We start from the raw sequence: 24271 nt of genomic DNA on the forward strand, positions 1-24271 counted from the left end.
GCATTCTGTCCCTCACTCTACCCTGCCTACAAATGTTGTAAGTGAGTCAATGCATTACTTTGACTCAACATACTCTTTCATTTCATAAAATAATCGAATAGTTCGTTTATTATTATCTTTATGTACTTTCTATCCACTTCAGCCATGAGCAAGATGAAGTCAAGTAGTAAAAGAAACCAAAGATAATGCTTCATCTGTAATGTGGAGAAGGGTGGCGTCACTGTGGGGCGTGAGCAGCAACGTTCCATTAGAAGCAGTTCATTGAGCAGAAAAGGAGTTTTTCACAAGTCTCTGCTTTCACAAGTCAAGTCAAATCTGCATAGGTTGTGTCACCTAGACCCCAGAGAGAGAGAGAGAGAGAGAGAGAGAGAGAGAGAGAGAGAGAGAGAGAGAGAGAGAGAGAGAGAGAGAGAGAGAGAGAGAGAGAGAGATCAGTTAGTTGCTCTTTCGCTCTAAAGGGTTAGGCAATCCTTTAGATTTTAGAACAGACATCATTGAAAAGCGGTGAAATTAAAGGCTTTTGTCATTTGCAGCAGTGGTAAAAGAAGAGTTTGTCGTATATGCTGCAGTTAAATATACAATAACGGTGTTTGTGTGAAGCTTGTGTCAGTACAGTGTACACATTAGAAAGACTAGAGAAGAAAAATAATTACGCTTACTTTAAACCTGTTAAATTTGTGGAGCCACCAGTCTTCATGTCAATGAAACAAAATGTTATGTGCATGAGATAATTGACTGAGGATGAGGTTGGGAAAAGAGGGAAGAAGTTCAGAAAAGAGGAAGGAAGAACGAGGGACAGAAACTGATTGTACACTAATCCTAAGTAAACTATAGAGTGGGATACAGAAATAGCATCTAGGGCTGTTCGGGGAGGTAAAGCATGAGTGTTGGAGAAGTTTGCCAAAGGGTAAATTAATGTCAAAAGAGAAACACGAAAAAAAGTGTTAACTAATAATGGCCATGAAACCTGCGTTTCATGGCCATTATTATTGGTTTGCTGAAGTCATCGTTTATACCCACACCAACACCCCTCCATCTGGTGAATTAATTTAATTTCCTAATTAAAGGATAGAATAACCTCGACACCATTTCTGCATTGATTTGCATTACACAACGATACATACTGGCTCACATCGTCACCATGTCTGAAAATGCGTTGATGTGTCACACCTTACACCTAATTGAAGCTGAATTGTATCATTAGAAAGATACCATGACTCAAGTTTTGGAACGTTCAATCCATTCATGAAATATTGTAGAAATAAACCAAATGACCGTATAAAATACTGTAGAAAATAAATAGTAATTGCGAAGGTAACTGATGAGCTGTCTCCCTACCGCTCCTTTCCCGATTCTCAGCAAATCTTTCATAATTGTGTGTGTGTGTGGCGCCCTCTTGTGGTTATATTGGGATTACTGAAAGGTTAAACCGTGTTCAACCCTTGCACAGCATTTACTGATATAGGCCTTAAATGGCTATTTCAGGTAATTACATAAGGTTAGTTGTTTTTGTCTTTACTATTACACCACTCTGCTAAAGACCTATACAGTTCACTTTTAGTTAAAATACAAAGAAGATAAATATTATGTTACTATAACCTTATACATGGTCTATATGTAAATATAAAAAATATTTCAGTAATCTCAAAGCAGGAATGGTTGAATAAGACAAACTGACCCTTAAAATGACAACACAGTAGAATATCAGGATGCATTGTGAATACTTTATGCAAAACGTCCACAATGTAGAACTTCAATATTCCTAAAGAAGCCAACAGCATATTTTTAAGAGATCATTTTCTACATGGTTACCGATGAATAGCAAAGAAACAATACTGGGAAGTAGTTTAGGACAGAAATAAAGACACACACACACACACACACACACACACACACACACACACACACACACACACACACACACACACACACACACACACACACACACACACACACACACACACACACACACACACAAGGATTGAAGCAGCAGCCTATCTAAGGTGATGCCATTATATTAAATACACAATGGCATCTTTCTTAATCAATACAATTCAACAAGGAGGGAGTAAGAGGAAATCTAAGTATAAAACGGGAGGCTCAGTTATACACGATGCATTATGTAAACAAAATAACTATCCATTCTATTTGCAAAGAGGAATACAAATCCTTACGTGATTGGACCACCATTCTGGCTCAGTTATTAAATATGAGTTTACAACTTTCTATATGAATTAGCCTATCAAATACTGCCTCTGCTCCAAATCCCCAACAACATTGCCAACACCAAACAGCTAACAGAATAGTCGAAGCTGGTCTTATGGAAAATGCATTATTATCTGTGCTTGTGGAGGAGAGCTTCTGAATATATTAAATCAGAACTTTCTAAAGTGGAATATTTGCTGTAGAACACGCAGCTTGCTGTGGCCTAACATCTGAGGGCAGAGGAGCGCAGTGTTTGATAAATTAGGCCCTCGCGAGGACAGCCAGTTCCCAGAGACCAGTGCAACCTTAGAACTCGCTCATCTAGGGGACTTCAAGCTTCAGTCAGGATGATTTTCATATACACTCCGAGTCTCATACATCCTGCCGTTCTCCCTTTCATCCGAGATTATTTTCTAGCACATATTCTATAACACATATTTTATATCATTATTTACATATTTTCTCTCCAGAAAAAACTATTAGACTGAAGTTGCTAATGCTGCTGCATACAGTTTCAAAACATAAACCTGTCGCCAACACTCACTCGCAGCCAACCCACTTCGGCTCAAGATATCCTCACGTTTTCCATAGAAATATAAATAGATCTATACCTTGAGCAAAAAATAATACTTCGCTGACCGAGAAAGCCACATTATCAAACCAGCTTGAGCGAGCATGATGCAAATTTAACCATTTTAAATCATCTTCCTCCCCAAAGGAGCAGGAAAACTTAACACACGATAAGGGCAGGCTTCTGTTAAAACGAAACATTTTGTGGATTTTGCCCAAAAGTCAAAGTCAAAATCTGCGATAAATTCTTGTCCTCTTTTTAAGTTGCGTGCTGGCCAATAATTGGCGTGGAGTCACCGTGGTTTCAGCAGGACTCTGTACATGGCGATACCCAGCACGGCAAACATGGCTGCGCCAACACTTGCCCGCAGCCAGAAGGTGGAGCTCTTCAGGTCCGCCTGGCTCACGTGCCTGCAGGATGGAGAGTGGAGAACACACGGACAGAGACAAAGATTGAGGAACCGAGGTCGAGATAGAGGTGGGCGGGTATAGGAACGTGACATGGAGATGAAGGAGGCAAGTGATTAGAGCAGCACAAAAATCAATAGAATGAAAATTGATGTGAAACGATTGGGTGGGGAAGTAAATGTCATACAGAGAGTAAGACACCGCATGAAACAGACCATCTGGAGAGTTCAACATGACAAGCAGATGAGGGACACATGATGGGGATGACAATGAAGATGATGCTGTCAAGGCACAGTGACATAAACAAAAGTGGAGAGCAAAGAACAATTTTGAATCGACGGCCATCGACGGAAACCTGTTGCACAAATCCATCATAAAAAGTTAAAAACAGAGGCAAAAAGTGGGAAGAACAAATGAGCAAACATTCATTCGTTTATTAAAAAATAAACAAAAAAAAAAGGACTAAACAATCAAATGACAAGTTAAAATGAAGGATGAATATGGAGGGAAAGTGATGGGTGAGAGAGCACCAGAAAGACAGGTAACGCAGCTAGAACGAGAGGGTGTGTGAGAGAGAGAGGGAGAACGAGAGGGAGAGGACCTGCTGAGCACCGCGGCGTAGAGCTTGGTCCGGACCGTCTGCAGTAGCTCAGAGTTGAGGAGGTTCTGGCACAGGCAGAAGGTGCACCTGTTGCACGTGCACATGCAGCGCAGCCGGGCGTGACTGGGGAGGGCACCAGATAGTGAGCACACCAAAGAATGCAGAGGGGGAAGAAACAAACACACACACACACACACACAGTGTGGTTATAGGAGACACCAAAACCACAACACCACAGAGGATGAAGAGGAAGAAGTAAGAAAGTAATGGTTAAGAGCACAGGTCAGCCACTGGAAGTTCAGCACCAGCACTTCCACAAAGTTACCGTGAAGATCACAACAAGAGTTCATTGATTCACTCAAGGCACTATGCACTATTTAGCAGACGCCATTATCCAAAATAACCCTGTTTTAGCCATGTGTCATAATGTGCAGATAGGGGTGAATCCTCTGGCTCAGGGACACCGATTGTAGACTGGACAATGGGGTTCAAACTCAGAACCTTTTGGCTGGGAGTCTGGGACTCACACAAACACAGTAGACCAGTGTTTATCAACCTGTGATACAGGTACCACTAGAGGTACGCAATGGTACTGCAGGGGGCATGTCGGATTGTTTTCTGCAATTAAAAAAATATATATACTTTTTTTTGATAATTTAAAATTAATCAATAAAAAATGTGAAACCTGATATATATATATATATATATTAAAAAAAAAAGCTTTTTGCATTTCATCATATAATTTCAATTGTAATGTTTTCTGTGGAAATGTATTAAATTGAGTTAGCTAAATAATACACTGGTAACTGCTTTTGCATGCGTGTGTGCGTTTGCGTGCTTGCGATTAGCTGACTAGACCGGGGATTATGGCCGAACATGGTTTCAACTTCAGCTTTGAATGCGTACGTGTGCATATGCTTATGTAGGGCTGACTGCTTCACTGTAAGAAGATCAGGGAGGAGCTCTCGGAGGGCTCACCAGTGCAGACAGATCAGAGCTCTGGCAGCCTTTACTAGACCATGTCTGACAGCGCCATCGGATTCAAGCAGAGCAGCACCTGAACTAAATGACTAATGTACCACATGAAGTGAATCCCTGTTCAAGGAACTGATATCAGTTACTCATATTTTTAATGACATAGTCAAAACGAAAAAGGGCCAATTATGAAATCCAAAAGAATGTGTTTGAACCAGTGCAAAAGGGCCCCCCCAAGGACATGCTTGTATTGGTTGACTGTTTTACCATATTTCATGTTAATTTACTACTTGCCTCATAGATCTCCCGATGTACGGACTTCAACTAATAGTAACTAATAAGGTAGGACGCTGTACTAATTTTACAATTTAGTCACATTGAATACATTTTGATGTTTCCATCTGAACCGTCTCATTTCAAACCCGGCCTGCACGTTTCTGCGCAGAGGTCCAGGGAGCCGCTACGTACGGGTACACGGCCACGGTGGTGAGCTTGGTGTAGATGTCCCGGCTGGGGGCTGCCGCCGCTGTGTTGCAGGTGAAGGACTGGGGCGGGGGCATCTTGTGTTTGCGGCAGAACTCCAGGGGCGTGCATCCGTACTGCTGCCTGACCTCTGGGAGGTCGGACTTGGCGGCGATCATCATGCACGGCGTCTTGCTGTCCATGAAATATTGCTGAGGGGAAGGGGATCAGCGTGTGGGCCGTCAGGCGTTAAAGGGCCCCTCTGTTTGACCCCCAGGTGTGAGGGGGATTAGCTAGAACAAGCTGGTGACATCACAAGTGGGACTGTCCACCTAGATGTATGACGGATAGATCATCTACTGATCCATCCTGTATACTTCATGCAGAATATATGTTTGGCAAGGTCTAGTATAAAATGCAGTGATTGTGGCGAAAACAAATAACACAGCAAATATCCTTTAAAACACTTTTTGCATCTAAAATAATTTGTAACTTGTGGAAATCTCCTTGTATGATCAATTTGAAGTGTTCTAAAAATCTAAGTACACAGATGGACGGTAAATGACAAAGTCAACAATCCCTCCCAATCAGATTTAAGACTGAAAGCATCAGTGAAGAACGGAGGAGCATGTGATTACCTTGAAGACTTTAGCACAGTACTCAAAGGAGTAGGGGTTGCTGACATCATAGAGCAGACAGACAATGTCACACGCTAGGTCGGCATCGGACAGGTAGTCGTTGTCTGGGAAGACCTCGTGCAGCTGTGCATTGTGGGAAATGGGCACAGCAAGGGTAGGACGAGGAAAGGAAGAAGAAGAGGAGGAAATACAGATATCTAATATTCAGAAAGCTTGGGAAAAGGCACATTATCTAGGTTGGTTGATCGATCTAATACTCACAAGTAGGTATTTCTCCTGGCCGTAAACATAGGTGGTACTGATAGCGTAGAAGGACCGGTGCTCCTCTCGAATGTTCTTCTGGCTCTGAGAGAGCAAACAATAGAGTTAGCATTAAACTGAGATCAGGAAACCAAAGCATTAAAGCTTCAGAACAGGCCATCATATCGGAATTAAACTTAGTCTTAGAGTGCTAAATGAATGTTGCACCGACTAGATGATGATAGATGGTTTGTTTCTGTCTTTTGGCAACAAATTACTGTCATCATCACAATGAGAAATAAAATAAAAATGTTTGTGACAGGAGAAACCACCTTCGTCAATCCATCCACCCAATAAACAGGAGCACAACTGGTTTGTGCTTGAAAAGAGAAAGACTTGTAAAGGTGGTATAGCCGCTGCCGTGGATCCCGACCCACCATGAGGTTGCGGCCCAGGAAGGCTTGGAGGAAGCCGCTCTTGCCGCTGCAGACGTCCCCGAAGACGTTACAGCGGAAGACGCTGCGCTGGGTCTGCCTCTTCTGCAGGTCGATCTTCTTGTCCCGGGTCACTGACACACACACACACACACACACACACACACACACACACACACACACACACACACACACACACACACACACACACACACACACACACACACACACACACACACACACACACACGTTAGAAGAAACTACAATGTGAAACCGGCCTTAAAGTTAGCCACCACACTTAAAGGATAATGTTTTGTGATAGGCGTTATAGTAAAAATAATCGAATCAAACAATCAATAATAAGCACAATAATATAATAGTCTCCAAAATTCCCTTCATTAAACACCATCAATAAGGAAGCCATTACATACACGGGTGAATCAATGTAATGTGGAGCGACTGTTGCATAAGATGACGGATGAATTCACCTGTTATCCCTGCTGCCTGGGACTCCTGCTCGGCTACGATGGAGTAACCAAGGTAACCCAGGTACTCCAGGCACCGCTGGACGTCCAGGTAGGTGGTCAACCTGGCAACAGCACAGGAAAGAATGGATAGGTGGAAGGATGAACCAAAGAATGGAAACCACTTGGCTCTTTCTCCACACAGCTTCAAATAGTAAAACTCAAGACAAAGAAGGACTCATATCATATTGCACAGTACATAGTTAGGTTGGCATGCCTGCCAACCTAACTAACCTTCCAACCTAACTAATCTTACACCTTGATACTCGTTGTTCATCTGAGACCATCTCAAATTTTCAAGATGTTCTCAACGTTAGAGGACATCTTACAAAAGAATAAACAAATAAAGAATGGCATAAAAAAAGGTAAGGGTTAAACATATTGCACAGTACATAGAGCATTCAACAACAAATGTTGTTCAAATGGAGGTTTGCCCTCAAACCTAACCCATCACCCAGGCCCAATTCCAAATCCTCCGTTCATAGCTCATTCATCTCCAATGACGAGACGGTAGTGGACGATGTGCGAGGTCGGGTCCTTACGTCCACTGAGAGAGGTACCCCTGGTAGGTGATCCAGCCCTTGTCGTTGGTGCAAACCGTGTTGCTGACGTCGGCCCCCCACGGCATGTAGGGGAACACGTCAAACAGGTCCTTCAGCTCCTCTGGAGACAGGGCACAGTCCCGGTCCTGGGAGACAGTGGGATGGTGCATGGTTGTAGTACGTTGTAGTACGTTCAAGACAAATCGTAACGGATACATCTCTAATGTGAGTTGCAAAGCCTACACTGGTAGAGCAAAGTATGAGTTTAGATCGTCTTTTGAGTGTCTATGACGGAAATCAAGTAGTCTATTGTGTACCGTTGCTTCAATTGAAATGTGAATTGTTCAGGTTATACAGTTTACCCCTACTTTAGTCCATCGCCTGAAATACTACTAAAAACTGCAAACTCTACAATTCTTAATATCAACAAATCATGGACATACATGGGCATATATTTATTGGTAAATCACCAAAGAATCAGCCAAGCTGTGTTAAAAAACGTAGAAAGGCAAAGCTGTGTGAATGACCCAGTCTCCAACCAAGAACATGAGCAAGACAGGTCTATGACATCACATAAGTGTCCTTTCCAGGTTCCCTTGGTAACCTGTGCGACACCAAGTTCCCCTGGCAACCGCTCTGCTCACGCCTAGTAAATCGCCTCAAGTTTAATTTTGAGGCGATTGACTCGGCAGCCACTGGAAGGAGCAGAGCGCTCCCTTCTTCCGCGTGTCCCCCCCGACGTCCTTCAGCTGACCCTGAACGTACCTTATCGTGCTTGTCGAAGACGCCCTGCAGGAAGAGGTAGGCGTCATGGTTGAGCTCGGTGGTGGCGTCCGGAGGGACCTTCAGCCTGGACACGGGGAGAGAGAGGAGCGCACAACGCGACATGCTGAATGTTAACTAAGAAGTGTTTGGAACTCCTTTGAGATTCATGTTGAATATTTCCTATTAGTATATGCTATACGTCCACCTCCTAAGATGGCGCAATGACTATTCCCCCCTATTTTTTTTATAATTGTTAAATAGCACATTGTTTTGATTTAACTAGTGACCATACAGGTGTAGATTTCCAGGAATGGGAATATATGGCAGCTAGACACATACATATAGGAAACACTAACCCAATTATTCTGTCAGACCTGAAGCTCTCACACACACACACACACACACACACACACACACACACACACACACACACACACACACACACACACACACACACACACACACACACACACACACACACACACACACACACAGAGAGAGAGAGAGAGAGAGAGAGGCAGGAGGGAGTAAACAGGTTGTTCAGACTGAGGTGAGAGGAGGAGAAGGTCAAACTGGGGGTTTGGAGAACGAGAGGGGGACTGACTGGGGAAAGAGGTAGTCCTGGTGCAGCTCAAGGTCGTCGTCGTAGCCGAAGCGCCGCAGCACGGTCCACGTGGTCTCGTGGCGCCCTCGCTGGATGAACAAGGTGTGGAGGAACAGGAAGCCTGGACCACATGCGCACACACATCGTTAACTCTTCATTACACAAACAAACATTAAAGGTCCCGTATTATGTTATGAGTGTGATCAGCGCTGGCACCGTATATTAAACATCTGTTAGGGACCAAAGGGGGCAGGATAGTGTGGTAGAGGTGAGGGTCGTACTCTCCCCATATGCACAGCCTCATGTTGGAGCCGATATTTCAGGAATCTTTTTCAAAGTTTGTTAAATTGTGGTCGATCGAAAGGTGTATTTCAATGGCTTATGCCAATATTTAGAGAGCAGGTTGGCAGATATATAATGCCGATATCATGTTGTATCATGTTTTTCGCATCCGAAATTAAACAACAATGAATAAAAATAACCAATGTGACAAAAAGTATTGCAACTTAAACGCTGCAGATATTACACTTGAACATCCCTGGTGTGGTGAGTGATAGAGTTCCATAAGGGACTTGAATACTGTTGAGCCACCTGTTATTATATATTTTTTAAATACAAGGTCAGTATAATCCCATTATTCCATGCACCTTAAAGTCTAATATACATGGTTATCTCAGCCAGCCACATGTTATTTTGGATTTTTGAATAAATCCAATAGTGTATGTAATTAATGAATTAAACAAATGGATTGGGTTAAGATGTAGATTCCACAATGTGAATGGTATTGAGAGAGCAAGTGATGAACCCAATGTTTCAGCTGGAATTCGAACACCGAGATAAAAAACAAAAGTGAGAATCTGAGCGCTCTAGGAAGGATATAAAAGGGAAGGGCATATACAATAACAAGAAGCTCAAAGAAGCTTAACCCTCTCTCGGACAACAAAATGAAATGCTGGTGACAACAATGTGATAAAGTAGAGATTCAGACCGCTCTCTCACTAATCTCAAAATCACAAACACACGCAATTGATGATTCTCAACTGCATCCATAACTACATTCATAGACCTGTTATACATATTGATCATTCATCTCAATAGCAGCTGCCGCTACAAGGCAATGTTTATTTGAACTGAGCAATGTGAATATAGGTTGCTTTAGATAACGTGACAGTGTCCAGTTGTATCGTAAACGTTTTTTTTGGGATACCAACTTCCTCTGAAAGAGAGGAAGACTACTTTGAGTTATCAAACAGGGAAACAACCTCAAAATCGAAAGTGCACAAAAAAACGAATGTATTAAGGACCCCAACCTTTCGCTAAGGGTGTCACTGTGTTGGTTCTTGGCTCACTATGGTCACATGGATTCCTTCAGCAAATTTCTTTCAAGTATCATCTCCACAACATTTGTTGGCTCAGTGAAAGCTCAAGCCAAGCAGATGGCCCCTCAAGCCCCTGAATCACAGATCATCTTTTAAAGGGGGAGGGCATGCAGGGCTGGCAGCTGATCAGCCAGTACCGTTCAGCGTGAGGCCGTTGTCCCGCACGCCATCGCTGACGTTCTTCCTCACCACGTTCTTCACGTCCTCCAGGGCTTGAGGGGCCAGTGGAGCGTTGAAGCACGTCCTCTGCGAACCAAGAGGAAACAAACACACACACACACAAAGCATCGTGGGCAAATGTGAAACACAGTCCTCAACGAGACCCTGAGGCAGTGCGCTACGTTATTTCCAACACTCTATTCATTTGGTGCTGAGAAACGGGGCCTGAGAAACCTCTCCTCTCGAGAGCCGTCGACTCACCTGGAAGAAGTTCAGCTGGTTGTCGTTGAGGATACCGTCGTTGTCCAGGTCCGACACTTTAAAGATGCGAGTCAGGGCTTTAACACACAGGGGCTTCATCTAGAAAACAGCCAGACCATCATCATTCAGCATCATTTTGATGAGTTGAATGAATACATTTATTTTTCTGTCTCTTTTCATGCCTACATCTTTTCTCTCCGGGCAGTAGAGAGGGCCGGTGGGGTGGAGGACAGCCTTCTGCGCGTAGTAGAACAGCTCCGAAATGTTCTTCAGGTTCTTCGCTGAACACTGGAGGTGAAGTTGGCAAAAGAGTGTGGAGACAAAGGATTAAAATATACAGTGTGTATGTATTGTTCGATGATGTCACACCGACATCCTGCTTTCGTACCACTAACAAAGATTTAATATGGACAATTCCTGTACGTAGAGAAACAAAACGTTTAAGTTCCACCAAAATCATGGCCCTGCTTTCTTGACTTATTGCAATACCAAAAAATGTGAAATTGATGGGAGAATTACAACAAGCAGCAGAAAAGGCAGCACAGTGTGCGCAATAGCTTATGTGTGTGCATGTGCGTCAAATCCAGACAGATTAGCAGCAGAGGCTCTGCCGGGGTCTAATCAGGCAGATCACAGGCAGTCAGATCACAGGCTGTCAGATCACAGCTCAGAACCAGGAGGAGGAGAGAATAGGGGTTTAGGCTAACCCAGCCACCGCCCGCCGGACAAGGACCAGTCATTTAGAAGATATCCCCATCACGAGAGACTTGGCCTCCAATGTCTTTGGGCCCCGTCACCACAAAGTGCTTTAGTCGGAACAGCAGCGTCTTTTCTCAATGACAGGAAGGCAGATGCATGCGGCCGCGGTGAGAACACTCGCGGCCACCAGCGCTTTGTCCTGAGGCACTCCTGTTTTTGCCGCGGGCTCCGAGTGCTTCTCGCTGTAAATATCAATGTTTTCGAAAGCCGTCAAGTGTCTAAAAAAAACTAAAAACACCAAACGCCCCCTCAAATCCAAATCGTGAGCTCAGTATTCCATTCTCCCCCTCGACATTCACACTCCTCACTGCTATGAATTACACATGGAAAAGTTGAAATTGTCTCCATCTAGATGCTTTCTTAAAGTATTCAGTATTCCTCACTAATGGATAATGAGCAATTAAAGGAATGGAAGTTGAGCAGAACATTGAGCTGCCAAGCAACCACTCTACTCCAGCCTCTACTCCAACAGTGTTATTGATTTGAGATATTGCTGGTTTGACAAATATCCATACATTTAGAGCAGCAAGACCAGCTAATGTCCTCAACATTGTCTTCTCATGCTTTTCTTAAAAGCTTTTGACCTCCATTGCACTACCCTGGAAAGCCCCCCTCAAGTTACAGGGAGAAGTCAGTCTTGGAAGAGCCTTGCAACAGTACATAACCATGAAAGAAACTATTTTAAATACTCCCAGGTCATGAGTTGACTGTAGCCGCCTAAAGGCTGCGGCACGCTGGCCCAAAAGTCGGGACACGTTTGGGGAGACTCGGACCAGTTCGGGAACAAATCTTTTCTGTGTGTTCAGTTGTGTTGGCCGCTCAGACGGTGTCCAGTCTGCTTCAACACTCAAGGTCTGAGAGCGTTGGCGTCTGAGAATCGGAGCCTCTGACTAGACTAACGCCACCCGATGTTAAGGAGACTTATGAATCGCGCGCAAGCGCAGAACGCGTACATGCTACTGTGTGACTGATAGTAGTCGTCCCGGGGTGTTTCAATGCAACTCTTCTGCCGAACGGGTCAGACGACAGGCAACGGAGTGGTCAGATAAAGGGGCCGTTGGTTTGAGTCTGGGCGGTGTGTAGGCCCCTTAAAGCAGAACCTCCAGGATGTAGAGGGGGACAGCGTACCTCCACGCAGGTCTCGATGTCGCTGTACTGGTTCATGATGGGCAGGATCGTCTCCATGCTGCTGTGCTCGACGAGGTCCGACTTATTGCCCACCAGGATCAGAGGAACCCTGCATGCACACACACACACACACACAAAGAAATTAATGCTTTCTTATATCATTAATATTATGATAAAATGATGTAGTTTGAAATTACAAACACTCAATGTTCTGTCAATTGACCCAAAGACAAGTATGTTTGTTCCAGTAGCACCAAATTAAATTTGATCATATGATGATCCTTAGAGCCAGTGAACCCAAAAAATACTTTTTTTGTTTGAAACGTACTCATTGGTCTTATATGATCATCAAAATAGTAATATATGCCATTTAACACCGTAACTGAAATAGGTCCGTAATTTGGAGGAAAAAAAAAGAGGCAAATCCTTTGTTTTTGCCATTCTCCCCAAAACACATTCCACCCTGCTTTGAACGCAGGTGGCGTTCTCTTCATGACATCTGAGTACCTCTAGGTTAGGTTACTAGTGCCAACTGGTGCACAGCTTGTGTGGATGGGGAAGCTCTCTCTGAGCTGCTATATATTTGATCTATGATTGAGGGTTGGGCTTCCCGGACACCTTTAGTATAACGCTACGGTGTGTGGCGGATTTCATTTGCCATACACCGTACAGTTACACAACTACGGTACTAAAGAAGTATCACAGTTACACAACTACAATACTAAAGAAGTCTCATAAAGTGGGAGTGTGTCGTTACCATGGGGACAACAAACCTCTCTCCTTCCTAATTTTTTTTTTTTAAATGACATAGTGTTACCCCTAACCCAACCCTCACCCTAATTCCATCTGAAACAATGAACTCACTGGCTCCTCAACAATTACTGTGGTAATACCACATGAACTACGTCAATTAAGAAGGGACATCACAAAATAAACTACACTATGAAAGAAGTACAATATCCATGCAGATGATTGTGGGTTCACTTCCAGACCAACAATAACATTGACGAAAGGCATTATTAAAATGTACAAATCTAAAATAAACACAACTTAAAGGCCCACTATGCAACTTTTTTTGCCAAAATTACATTAAGTATGCAGGTTGAGAGTTATGCTGATGGTTCTGCATCCATTTCTGGGTCGATTGGTGGGTGTGTCACCCATGTCGCCTCTCCAGTGAAAAAGCGCATATGCAACTTGCTCTGTTCGGACCGACACAATCCGGATGTGACGCAGCGGATATCCTCGAAAATGTAGTCAGATTGTAGTTTCGAAAATGCTTTACGGCACAGACACACACCCAAACATGGCACCGGCTAGATATAAACAGCCAGTTGCGAGGCAATTGTTGCATTCATCATGGATAAATCGACTGATAAGGGACCCAAGAGGCGACCGTCGGTGGAACAAAAGAAGAATGGACCAGAAAAGAGATCAGACACGAGTGAAAGGGGAACTATGCAACTTTTTTGGCTTGATTTACCTTATATAACAGGCTAAGAGTCATTGCGATGGTTCTATTATAAATTTTTGTTCGATTGTTCGTTGTTTCGACTCCCCCTTGCGCATCTTGGCGGAGAAAAGGAATATGTTTCTGCCGGCGACCCGCCGCCCACTCTCGCGGGAGTCTCGGGTCTCGCGAAGTAACGAATTGCTTTACGGCACAGACCTCCAAACACGGAACCGGCTCGATATAAACACAAGTCACTAAGGGATTGTTATATTCATCATAGATCAGCCGACTAAAAAGAGACAGAGAAACCCAATGTCGGAGGAACAGAAGAAGAGAAAAGGGAGACTGGCCGGCAGAGAGGCCAGACACGAGTAAACGTTGGGCAAGCTTTTCAGGAATAGCGTGAACTGAAAGAAAAAGAAGACTGCAAATCAGACACCGACTCGGCCGTGTTGCTTTTGAAATTGAAAGTACCCTTGGGTGGCCTTTGTCTTCGTGGTATTCTTCATGTTGATAGTCTCTGTACAAATGTGTTAGCTCAACCATTTTGTTGTGAGCCCTGTAAAAATTGTTTTCTCGACCGTTTTGTTGTGAGCCCTGTATGTTTCTAGCTTGCTTGGTTGCAACCATATAAACACCTTTGTTTCCATGGATGTTTTGCTGTTCGTCTGTCTCGTCCCCCAGATACAGACTGAATCCCCGAATCCAGGTTCTTGTTTATTTAGATTATTATGTTGGCCAAACCTCTTACACTGATTGTTCTGTTCAACCTAAGATAAAACAATTATAATCTAGGATATAAATTCTCCCCGTCAACTATAAAAAAGGATGGATTTATGTTTATTGCAATACAAATACACCCTTTTAAAAATGTATAACCTTGCCTACACTTTATGAACATCTACTTCGGACATGGCTCCACGCATTCGCCGGCTTCTTTGAAAACAAATGCACATGGCTCGCGTAGAAGTGCATAGGGAAGGGTCGTCAACGAGTTGTTACGACAGTGTTGTGAAATATCTACTACGAAGCTGTAGGGGGCGTTGTGTAGAGAAATGTGCGTGCCAAAACCAAGAAAACAGCGAAGAAATGCCCGAAGTTGCATAGTGGGCCTTTAAGAAGTGACCGTAAAATAAGAAAACATACCTGTTGTCCTTGTCTGTATTATCAGTTATGAGTGGAATCCAGTGACTGGTCACCTGCACAAATAAAAAAATATGATACCATCAATAATAGCAGTATAAACAAATAAATAAAACAAGGAGAGAATAGCTCACCTTCTCAATTGATTTCTTGTTGTTCACAGCGTAGACGATGCATATGACATTGGCCTGTTGAGGAATAGATAGATAGATAGATAGATAGATAGATAGATAGATAGATAGATAGATAGATAGATAGATAGATAGATAGATAGATAGATAGATAGATATACTTTATTGATCCCCAGGGGAAATTCAAAGTCACACTAGCACACTAGAACCCGTCTCACACACACACCAGACACATACAACATAAACAAGATGATAAAAATATATACATATCCAAATGGATAATATGGACGATAAAAGGTATGCTAAGGTTCTCTTGGAGAATGTGTATCATGATGGTAGTGCAAATAACTAGGCACAGAAGTGCAGGGATAATATCTAGCACAATGAGAAAATGCATGAGGTTATTTAACCCAACCCGCCCCGAATGGCACGTCAGGCAACAAACCCACCTTAGAGATCTCCTGGAACAGCTGCTCGTCTGTCTGTTCTGCCTCTGTGGAGAGACGACAAACCCAAATCAACACCACACAACTCCACCAGCTCTTCCACATCCATAACCTCCTCTGCTAAATCTTACTCAGAATAACCCTGTGAAACACTTCATCCCTCCATACCTGAGTAGTCTACTATGTGGGTAGGAACCCTCTCTGGGGTCACATCCGCAGGTATGGTGATCTCTTCAGCTCGGTAGGGAACCTACAAGGATTATATCAATATCAAACCTCTTGTAGTCAACAAGAGCACATCACAAAATACAAGTGTACCTCTCAGGAAGACTACCTATCAGGACTGATATGTTACCTATTGCATAATCAGTTCTACATTGAAGGAGAGTCATTTATTTACAGTAGCTTTGACTACAGGATTACAAATCTTCATCCATACCACTTCCGGGAACTCCTCGCTGACTAGGGACATGATGAGAGAGGTTTTCCCCACTTTGGCTGAAAAAAGAGGAAGACACAGAAAAAGAGAGGATGTGTGAGTGTGTAAGAGAGGCGTAGACTGAATACTAGTATTCTCTTTGATTTGTAGAACATGCTGCATCGATAATCCTCTGCTTAGCTATCAACATCTGGCTGCGATGAGGATGTTAAAAGTCAATAGTGAACTACTTGAGTAACCATACTAAAGTACATTGCTTTCTAATTAGGTTTCTTTATTATGTTTATTAACACCTAGACAAATTCCTTATACGTGTTAAACTTGCTTGGCAATAAAGTCAATTCGGATCGGATTCTGATATACCAGGTAAGAAGAGAAGGTGTATCAAATACAATACCTGCTACAGTACTCTGTTAATCAAGGTTCAGGAGTCCTTTTAATATCAGTGTCCCGAATCAGGACACTGTTAATACGATTGAGCTCTGATGCAATGGTAGTCGCATTAGCACAAATAGCATTAAATGCTGTAAAATATGTACTTACATTCTCCCACCAATAATATCCTCACATCTTTCCGCATCTTCTCTGACGTTGACCCTCAGCCTTGTGAATCCTTTTATAATTCACATGTATGCTGAGCTGCAGGTGAAGGGACGGAGCGCTTGCTATCTACGGCCTCGCTCGCTACATAAACGATATCCTTCTCCGATACTGCGTCATAAGCTCTACAATACTAAGGTGGTACGTTACAAAACCTTAGGATATTACAGATGTCACCAATCTCGAGAACGTGTGTCCTGGTCCACAGTATCACCACACACACGGATAAGTCAGCAGCTAGCTGCTGTGCCCTATTTTGATTCTGCACACAAACGGGCCTGCTGTTCCGAGGTCACAGCGGCAGGCGGCGCTAGCAGTCCATGAAACCACGCCCCTTCGACCGAGTACAACATGCATGCATTATAAATGCGCGTCACAATAAATGGAGATACTACAATTACAGATGTTTTATTATTTCAATTTTTTTTTATGTTTTATTACATTTTGTTGCTGAAATCCTCCTTCAATCCACCCATCCGCTCGGATCAGGTTAATCCCCAAAAGTGTGATCCCAATCCTGCAAAATCCTGCATCGGTCCGCGGTCCGTGCGCGCCTTTCCTGCCCAATGCAAGTGATGCCTCCCCCAAAATATGAATGAATGAATGAATATGAAATATGGTTAGGAGTCAGAAATAATTAGTATATGTATGAGATGTAGCATATCTGTTGCATGGATTTAGGATTTAGACCTTAGAAATAGATATACGATTTAGCATTTCGATTTATGATTTTGATTTGGATGCACGATTTAGAAATGAAATCTAGATTTAGCTTTAGGTTTGAGATTTAGATATAGCCTATGATTTCGATTTAGGATTTCGACTTTTGATCTATTCGGATATAAAGATTTCGATGTAAGATTAAGTTTCAGATTTAGCATTTAGATATAAAATGTACCTATAGGATTTAGATTGAACATATAATTCCAATTTTATATGTGAAAGTTAAATGAACGGGTGGACGGGTGTTTATTTGCTAAATCTGGGAAAATTAAGCAAATCTCGAGCTAAATCTGGAACAGGTGAGGCACGTTTTTGAGTATCAAAAGTAAAAAAAAGATACCTGAAGCCACCTTCACTTTTTTAAAGTGTTTGCTGCCCGAAGCCGTCCATGAATATGATAGCATATACCATGTAACTAGGGCCCGACCGATATTGATTTTTGAGTTCCGATGCCGATGCCGATTATTTTCAGAGAAAAATTACGATTACGATTTAATCGGTCGATTAAAAAAAAAATATATATATATATATATATATATATAAAACGTAGTTTTTGATACCTTAAATATACTTTAAACACTTTTGACGAATATGTGAATTGAATGCAGAATCTTTGAGTGTTTTAGAATACATTTACAGTCAAAAATGAGTGCAATGTAAAATGTAAAATAAATAACTAACTCCCAATGTGCTGCGCTCGTGAGCAGTGACTAACACGTGCGTGCTGAGCAGTATGGTCTCACCGTTAGAGTCTACAGTATAAAAAATTAACATGGCCTGGGACCTAAAGAAAAACAGGCACAACATGCTCAAACAACGCGTCTTGTGTACATTGGTGAGGTGAGCGCGCAGCTGCCTGAGCGAGCGTGCTTTCATCTTGTACGGTAAAATTCAATCTCCTCTTTTTTACTCCAGCTAAAGTTGTTAGTTAGCAAGGCGAGTAGGAGCGCAATCTGCAGGATACTAATCGCAATACCATTTATAAAAAAAATAATAATAAAAAAAAAATCGGTTGTAATCGGCGTCTTTTTGGCCGATGCCGATTATTTTCAAAAAGGCTATAATCGGCCGATTAAATCGGCAGGCCGATAAATCGGTCGGGCCCTACATGTAACCCAAACATTATCAAAATAAGCCTTGTAAGACCTATGCCTTATAAAGTAATGATGTATTTTATCCGAACAATACCATCATTATTGCTATTTGTTGCAAAGATTTGAATTTTTGGTGCTGTTTGTTGTTGTTGATTAATTGTGCAGCTCGCCTGCCGGGCTGCACCCCCCATTCTTTAATCATTCCAATTTGTTCCTGATGTTTTGTTATTTTTGCTTTTCTCTCTTTTGCTGTCTCCCTGAATCTATTATCCTTGCTGCCATATTTCCCCCTGATGGTTTAATCAGAGTGGATTAAGAGGTCTCTGTGTTCAACTTTACACATGATGTCTATCAACCTGTCTGTGTTTATTTTGTGATAACCACAACACCAAAACAATTTTGGTGATTTGTGTTTGCTATAAGACTTGTTTCATTATCTCTGCCATTATGGTTTGTTTCATATCAATGTCCACCTGCAGAATAACCTACATATCATTACTACATGACTGTCTCTGCATCACAAAACACTAATATATGGGTTCTCTATTACGAAGTCTTTTAAAACCCAATGTCCCCAAACTATGCAGTCCCATACGTGAAATTACAAATCCTACAATGGCGAAGGCATACAATTAATGGTTTTACTCATAAATGTAGTCACAAATTAGGCAATCCAAAATGACAGGATTGCATTAGGTTTACATGGAGACCACCTATGGCGGGATAGGAATCCAGCTGATATCCCACAGCTCTCTCCCATGAGACACTAGCACTGATTTGGTCGGAGGTTATGATTGACATTACATTTCACATGACGTTGTTACGTTTCCTACTTACAAATGGACCTGAACCCAAGTCTCCAGAGCTCAATACCAACAGCCAGGGGGAGCGTTAACGCGTAATGGGCCCCAGGACTAAGGTCCTTAAGGGCCCCTATTAAACTTACCGCAGGCCAGCTTACCTAGCAGGCTGCTCCTTGCCAATAATACAAGTCAGTGGTTTGAGCCTCAATTTACAGATAGGCAAATAACTAACCCTAGGTAAATGTAAAATAATGCACCGAAGCACAAATACAAGTGAACAGCCAATAGCAAATCCTCATAACCAAAATGACATAAGGCTCAACCATGATAGAAACAAAAACTAGCAGGGCTATAATGGAGCCACAGATTAAAAACACAGAATCACTCGACAATATGGCTCTTTGAACAACACAAAAATTGTGACGCATCAAACTAATTGTCAAAGTGATTAAAATATAAATTAGTGTAATTTAATATAATTGTTATCATTTACAATGAAAAACAGTAAAAAGGATGAAGGGCACCCAAGGTGACAGCCTTTAAGACCTATGCCCAGGGGCCACCCTTTAGGCTCTCTTCTGTAAACCGACCAATCGAGTCCCACTTCCTGCTGCTGTGTGTCACTTCCTTCTTCTCCTCCAATTTGCTTCATCTGGAGGAAGAAAGACAGACAGACAACAATAGACCACATTTAGTACCCCCTCTCTGTCTCTGACTCTCCTTATCTCATACAGTATGTATATATGTTATTATATCTATAAAGAGGATAGATTCTGGATGACCATGAGGAGAGCAGAGGCACCCACTGGAGTAGTCCTGTAGAGTCATGGGTATGGAGATGACCTCTCGGAGGGCCTCTAGCCACTCCCCCTGGTCCTGCTCTTGTTCACACATGAAGATGAACTGCCTCCCAGGGGTCGTCATGGCGATGCCCCAGTTCCACTTGCCCTGGCGCCTCCCCGCCGGGCTCTGCCCGTCGACCGAGTAGCCATGGCTCTCCGTCCCGAGGAAGACGGCCCCCAGCTCGGTGGCATCCTGGTGGGGAACAGAGTGGATATGTGCATGTGTCTACTTGAATCAGTAAGCACAGCAAGTAGCACACACACACACACGCACACGCACACACACACAAACGTTAATACAAATGGGAATGTTATTGTTTGTTTCTGTTTTTATAGTCAAGTTACCATTGGAGTTTTAAAGTACAGAAGCTTTCTGTCTTGTAAACTTAATGTGAACCACCTCTTCTTGAATGGCTCCCACTGCTGCCATATGGGACAAAGGCACGCACACACACACACACACACACACACACACACACACACACACACACACACACACACACACACACACACACACACACACACACACACACACACACACACACACACAGGCAGAAGGGATCATGCTTTAGTATATGTCAACTGAATATTTGTATTGATCAATTTTGGAAGTGCTTTGTGAACCACTAACCAAGGGACCTGTTTTTTCCATGTAGCCTTCTTTCACGCAGCACCTGCTAATCAGAGGTATTAACTGCAAAGGGAGACAAAGGGGAACCGATTAATAGACCAAAGTACTTCATTATGCAAGTTTAAGTGTTCTATAAGAAGTTCAACAGCATTCACCTTTACATCTGGAAGATTTTGCCTAAGTGTTTAGATGGGAGGAGAGAGATAATGTCTATAAAACAACTACTATCTACTTTAACTGTATCGATCATTGACACAACCTGCCCTCATTTGAATTCCAGGATGTAACACTGCAACATATGGAGATTTCCAAAGGGACTTTCCTTGGCCTACTCCATTTGTTGTCGTGTTATCCTCTTCATTCAATAGGCTATAGCACTATAATTTGAATGATTAATTGATATTACAAATTATTGTGAAACAAGTGAAAAGCAGACGGATCTTTACATTTCTATGACCGGTAGGATCATAGTTTGTATAAAGAGGCAAAGCATGCTGGAAGTGGATGGAAAATTGTAATCACATAAGACTGCAACGCAACAGCTTTCAGGTCTTTCCCAACGTTCTCCATTATCAAATATAATTTTAAACTGCTGAATGCTCACCACATTGTCTTGAGCAGCTGGGTGTTTCCTCTTGAGGTATGCCAACTTAGTCGCCCGAATAGCATTGAACCAGGAAACAATTACCTAAAAATAATGTACCAGTTGAGTTTGCAGGATATTTGAATTTAGTTAGTATTTGACATCTGATTATGATATGCAATTCATTGCATGTCTAGTAAAAATGTATATTATCAACAATATATATTTTTAATCTTTATAAACTCTATAAACTAATAGCTACAGGATGTATTTTATGAAACAGGCCAAATCTTGGCCTGTTTTACAGACATGACAGTAGGGAGGTTATAGCACCTTATATAGCATCATTACTGGATCAGCTGACTCCTACACTTACTCTGGCCATGAACCATAGCCTAGGTTAGTCCTCCCTGCACAATTTAAACGATGCACAGTTTTCTATGGTACATATGTGGGCAAGTCCTCACCTGTCCACTCTCATGGTAAACAAACAAATTCCTGGTGCGTTCCTCCTGCTGGTAGGAGATCTGCAGGCCGTGAGCGTGGCCCATCTTCTCGGGCTGGAAAACTGCGTTCAGGTCCTTCATGTAGATCACACGTTTGGGAACCTTGGACTGAGCGGTGGTGGTGGGCAGGGAGTCAGTGATGCACAATACTCTTGGCTTTGTAGTTCAGCCAGATATCCATCAAATGGTTCATAAAAAGTACCCACGTCTTCTCTGACAAAGTATCTGAGTGTGAACTCTCTCTGGCAGAGCAGGAAGGTCCTCTTGAGAAACGCCTTTTTGTTCTTGCCCTTCTTCCATAGAGCTGCCTCCAATATGTCTGGGTTACAGCAGATCCATGTTGTCTATTAAAGATACCTGATCTAACCATGCATACTACACACTAAGGATGGGGTTCACACTTACAGATGCATTAGTAATGTAATGGAGGTTTTGGTTTGTTAATACTTTTTTGTTCATCATCATTTGTTGTTCATACCTGAGTTATAGTCACGCCGAACTTCATTGTTTTCCCCTGTGAATTCTCTTCTCTCGTATTTTGCACGGATCCATTGATCCCTAAGAACACTAAAAAGAGGCATACAATTTTCAGTCAATGTTCTAAGAAGTAACCATCCCAGAGCTTGAACTAATTTTTAAATCTTTTTTGGCCGTTAAATATGTTGAACATCATGGGTAGCCAGCCACCATTTATAAATATATTTTGATACATGCAGTTCTACATGCACATACAATATTTATAAATGGTTCTGGGCCACTAGAATCTGTTCCTCATACAGGGCTCTCTTTCCCCGCACTCTTTCTGTTTAGTCTTTTTCACATCACAAATGTTTACCAAAATCGTCACTCACACACAATCTTTCTGTTGTGGCTGATAGAAAAAAGCAGGGATGCATTTCTCAAACACAGAATTGGAGGAAGTGTTGCCCTTTTCTCTCATGAACTGAAACAAAAAGAGATTACAGCATGGTCAACGTCTATTTTTTTTTATATATATTGTTTGGATTGTAGTCAGTTTGGAAGCAATGTGTGAATATAGTGAAGAATTTATTGATTTGTGAGGAAATTGTAGTTCAGCTGATGATTCGTTAATTTGTCTACTAGGCCAGTCTAAATGCAAAGTAGGCTAACAAAAATCATCCAATAGATTTTAGGTAATTGGTCCAATAACCAAAAACGTGCACAAAGTTAATAATACAACCTATATACCACTAACTCGTTTGTTTATAATAAGATATAATAGCCTGAGAACCAAAAAAAACATAAAATGATTTGAACACAACAAAGGCTAAAAGGCAAGACATGGTGGAGTAATGGGTTAGTATGTTGAGTATGTTTTTGCTTGTGTTCTATCCCTGATAATCACCTATGATCACTCATTCATTTCATGCATTAATTCCTCGCTTTACCTCAACAAGAGAGTCTTCCCAGTAATCCAGGCGTATGGACTTGACTCTGCTGACAGCCGGTAAGTCTCGGTGTGTTCCAGAACAGTTCAGACACACGAAAATACCAAGGACGTATGAGGCCCAGTCCGGATCTATCAAATAATTGATGTATTAACTCGGTGAGACCGAAGACAACATAGACTGGAAATTATACAGCAAATGTTGTCTTAATTGCCATCATTTACAATAGGAACTGGTACCTTTATCAAAATAGTATCTATATGGCACTTCATTTATTTTCCTAGGTATATGTAGAGTTTTACATTCTATTTGAACTTATTGTGAATGTTGCGTGCCGTGTACAAACGATCAAGAGGAACATACAAAGAAAGTATCTACTTACACTTCCCTCTGTGCAAAATGTGAAAAAGTACCTTTGATGTGTTATAAATCCGATAAAAACCACACATGAATGTTTTGAAAATATTCTACCATCTCTTACACAGAATATCCCAAATATGTGTGTGTGCGCTCACCTGGGGCTCCGCAATCAGCACACAAGTGATTTCCTGGCTGTTTCATCAAATCAAGCAAGATCTTCTTATTTCTTTCCGGATTTGCCATAGGTCACAGGTTGATGCTATTGAAATGGCTATTAAGTCCCACCTAAGAGGCTACAGTGTAACAAGTAGTCCATATTTGCACAAAGGTTAAAATAACTACTGGGTTCCTTTCAGTGGGCCAAGAGATTTAGAATTTCCTCTTAGCGCCAAAAACCGACACGGTTTATTGTTCTCCCAGGCAACACAGTAACTGAAATAACAGAAACAGGAAG

At 42.2% G+C, this 24271-nt stretch overlaps 2 protein-coding genes across 5 annotated transcripts; both read right to left on the bottom strand.

Moving 5' to 3' along the window:
* Positions 1 to 1710: 1710 nt before the first annotated feature.
* rhot1b (ras homolog family member T1) lies at positions 1711 to 17266 on the bottom strand. 3 transcript variants are annotated; one of them, XM_060046950.1, is made up of 20 exons: positions 16810 to 17266; positions 16267 to 16325; positions 15996 to 16077; positions 15831 to 15874; positions 15385 to 15438; positions 15254 to 15306; positions 12655 to 12763; positions 10954 to 11055; positions 10768 to 10866; positions 10485 to 10593; positions 8969 to 9089; positions 8365 to 8449; positions 7600 to 7745; positions 7022 to 7122; positions 6537 to 6667; positions 6121 to 6204; positions 5860 to 5982; positions 5228 to 5433; positions 3705 to 3907; positions 1711 to 3253 (listed from the first exon to the last, which is right to left on the bottom strand). In XM_060046950.1, exons 1-20 carry the CDS (start codon positions 16844 to 16846, stop codon positions 3069 to 3071), a joined length of 2133 nt encoding a protein of 710 aa, XP_059902933.1. In that variant the 5' UTR covers positions 16847 to 17266; the 3' UTR covers positions 1711 to 3068. The 3 variants fall into 3 exon arrangements, with proteins under 3 accessions (XP_059902933.1, XP_059902931.1, XP_059902932.1); XM_060046948.1 differs by having other exon boundaries at positions 1711 to 3186; positions 3785 to 3907; positions 16810 to 17263; XM_060046949.1 differs by lacking the exon at positions 3705 to 3907 and having other exon boundaries at positions 1711 to 3186; positions 16810 to 17262.
* A 1634-nt stretch (positions 17267 to 18900) lies between these two features.
* Positions 18901 to 24254, bottom strand: adap2 (ArfGAP with dual PH domains 2). Of its 2 annotated transcripts, none has more exons than XM_060046960.1 (11): positions 23973 to 24254; positions 23458 to 23588; positions 22900 to 22991; positions 22527 to 22615; positions 22255 to 22367; positions 22010 to 22156; positions 21564 to 21647; positions 20960 to 21022; positions 20674 to 20751; positions 20293 to 20521; positions 18901 to 20138 (listed from the first exon to the last, which is right to left on the bottom strand). In XM_060046960.1, exons 1-11 carry the CDS (start codon positions 24058 to 24060, stop codon positions 20107 to 20109), a joined length of 1146 nt encoding a protein of 381 aa, XP_059902943.1. In that variant the 5' UTR covers positions 24061 to 24254; the 3' UTR covers positions 18901 to 20106. The 2 variants fall into 2 exon arrangements, with proteins under 2 accessions (XP_059902943.1, XP_059902944.1); XM_060046961.1 differs by lacking the exon at positions 23973 to 24254 and adding an exon at positions 23840 to 23957.
* Between the last annotated feature and the right edge of the window lie 17 nt (positions 24255 to 24271).

Source organism: Gadus macrocephalus, chromosome 3, assembly GCF_031168955.1.
Source record: "Gadus macrocephalus chromosome 3, ASM3116895v1".
Lineage (NCBI taxonomy): Eukaryota > Metazoa > Chordata > Actinopteri > Gadiformes > Gadidae > Gadus > Gadus macrocephalus.

Bases quoted from the DNA above. Each gene is read 5' to 3' on its own strand.
- rhot1b (XM_060046950.1), bottom strand. From the start codon at position 16,846: ATGCGGAAAGATGTGAGGATATTATTGGTGGGAGAAT. The intron at 15,307-15,384 runs GTGAGCTATTCT...TTATTTGTGCAG, and splicing joins ACAAGAAATCAATTGAGAAG to GTGACCAGTCACTGGATTCC. The intron at 8,450-8,968 runs GTCAGTCCCCCT...CCCCGTGTCCAG, and splicing joins CAGGACTACCTCTTTCCCCA to GCTGAAGGTCCCTCCGGACG.
- adap2 (XM_060046960.1), bottom strand. From the start codon at position 24,060: ATGGCAAATCCGGAAAGAAATAAGAAGATCTTGCTTGATTTGATGAAA. The intron at 23,589-23,972 runs GTGAGCGCACAC...ATTATTTGATAG, and splicing joins TGCTGATTGCGGAGCCCCAG to ATCCGGACTGGGCCTCATAC. The intron at 20,752-20,959 runs GTTAGTGGTTCA...CCCATATGGCAG, and splicing joins TGGAAAAAACAGGTCCCTTG to CAGTGGGAGCCATTCAAGAA.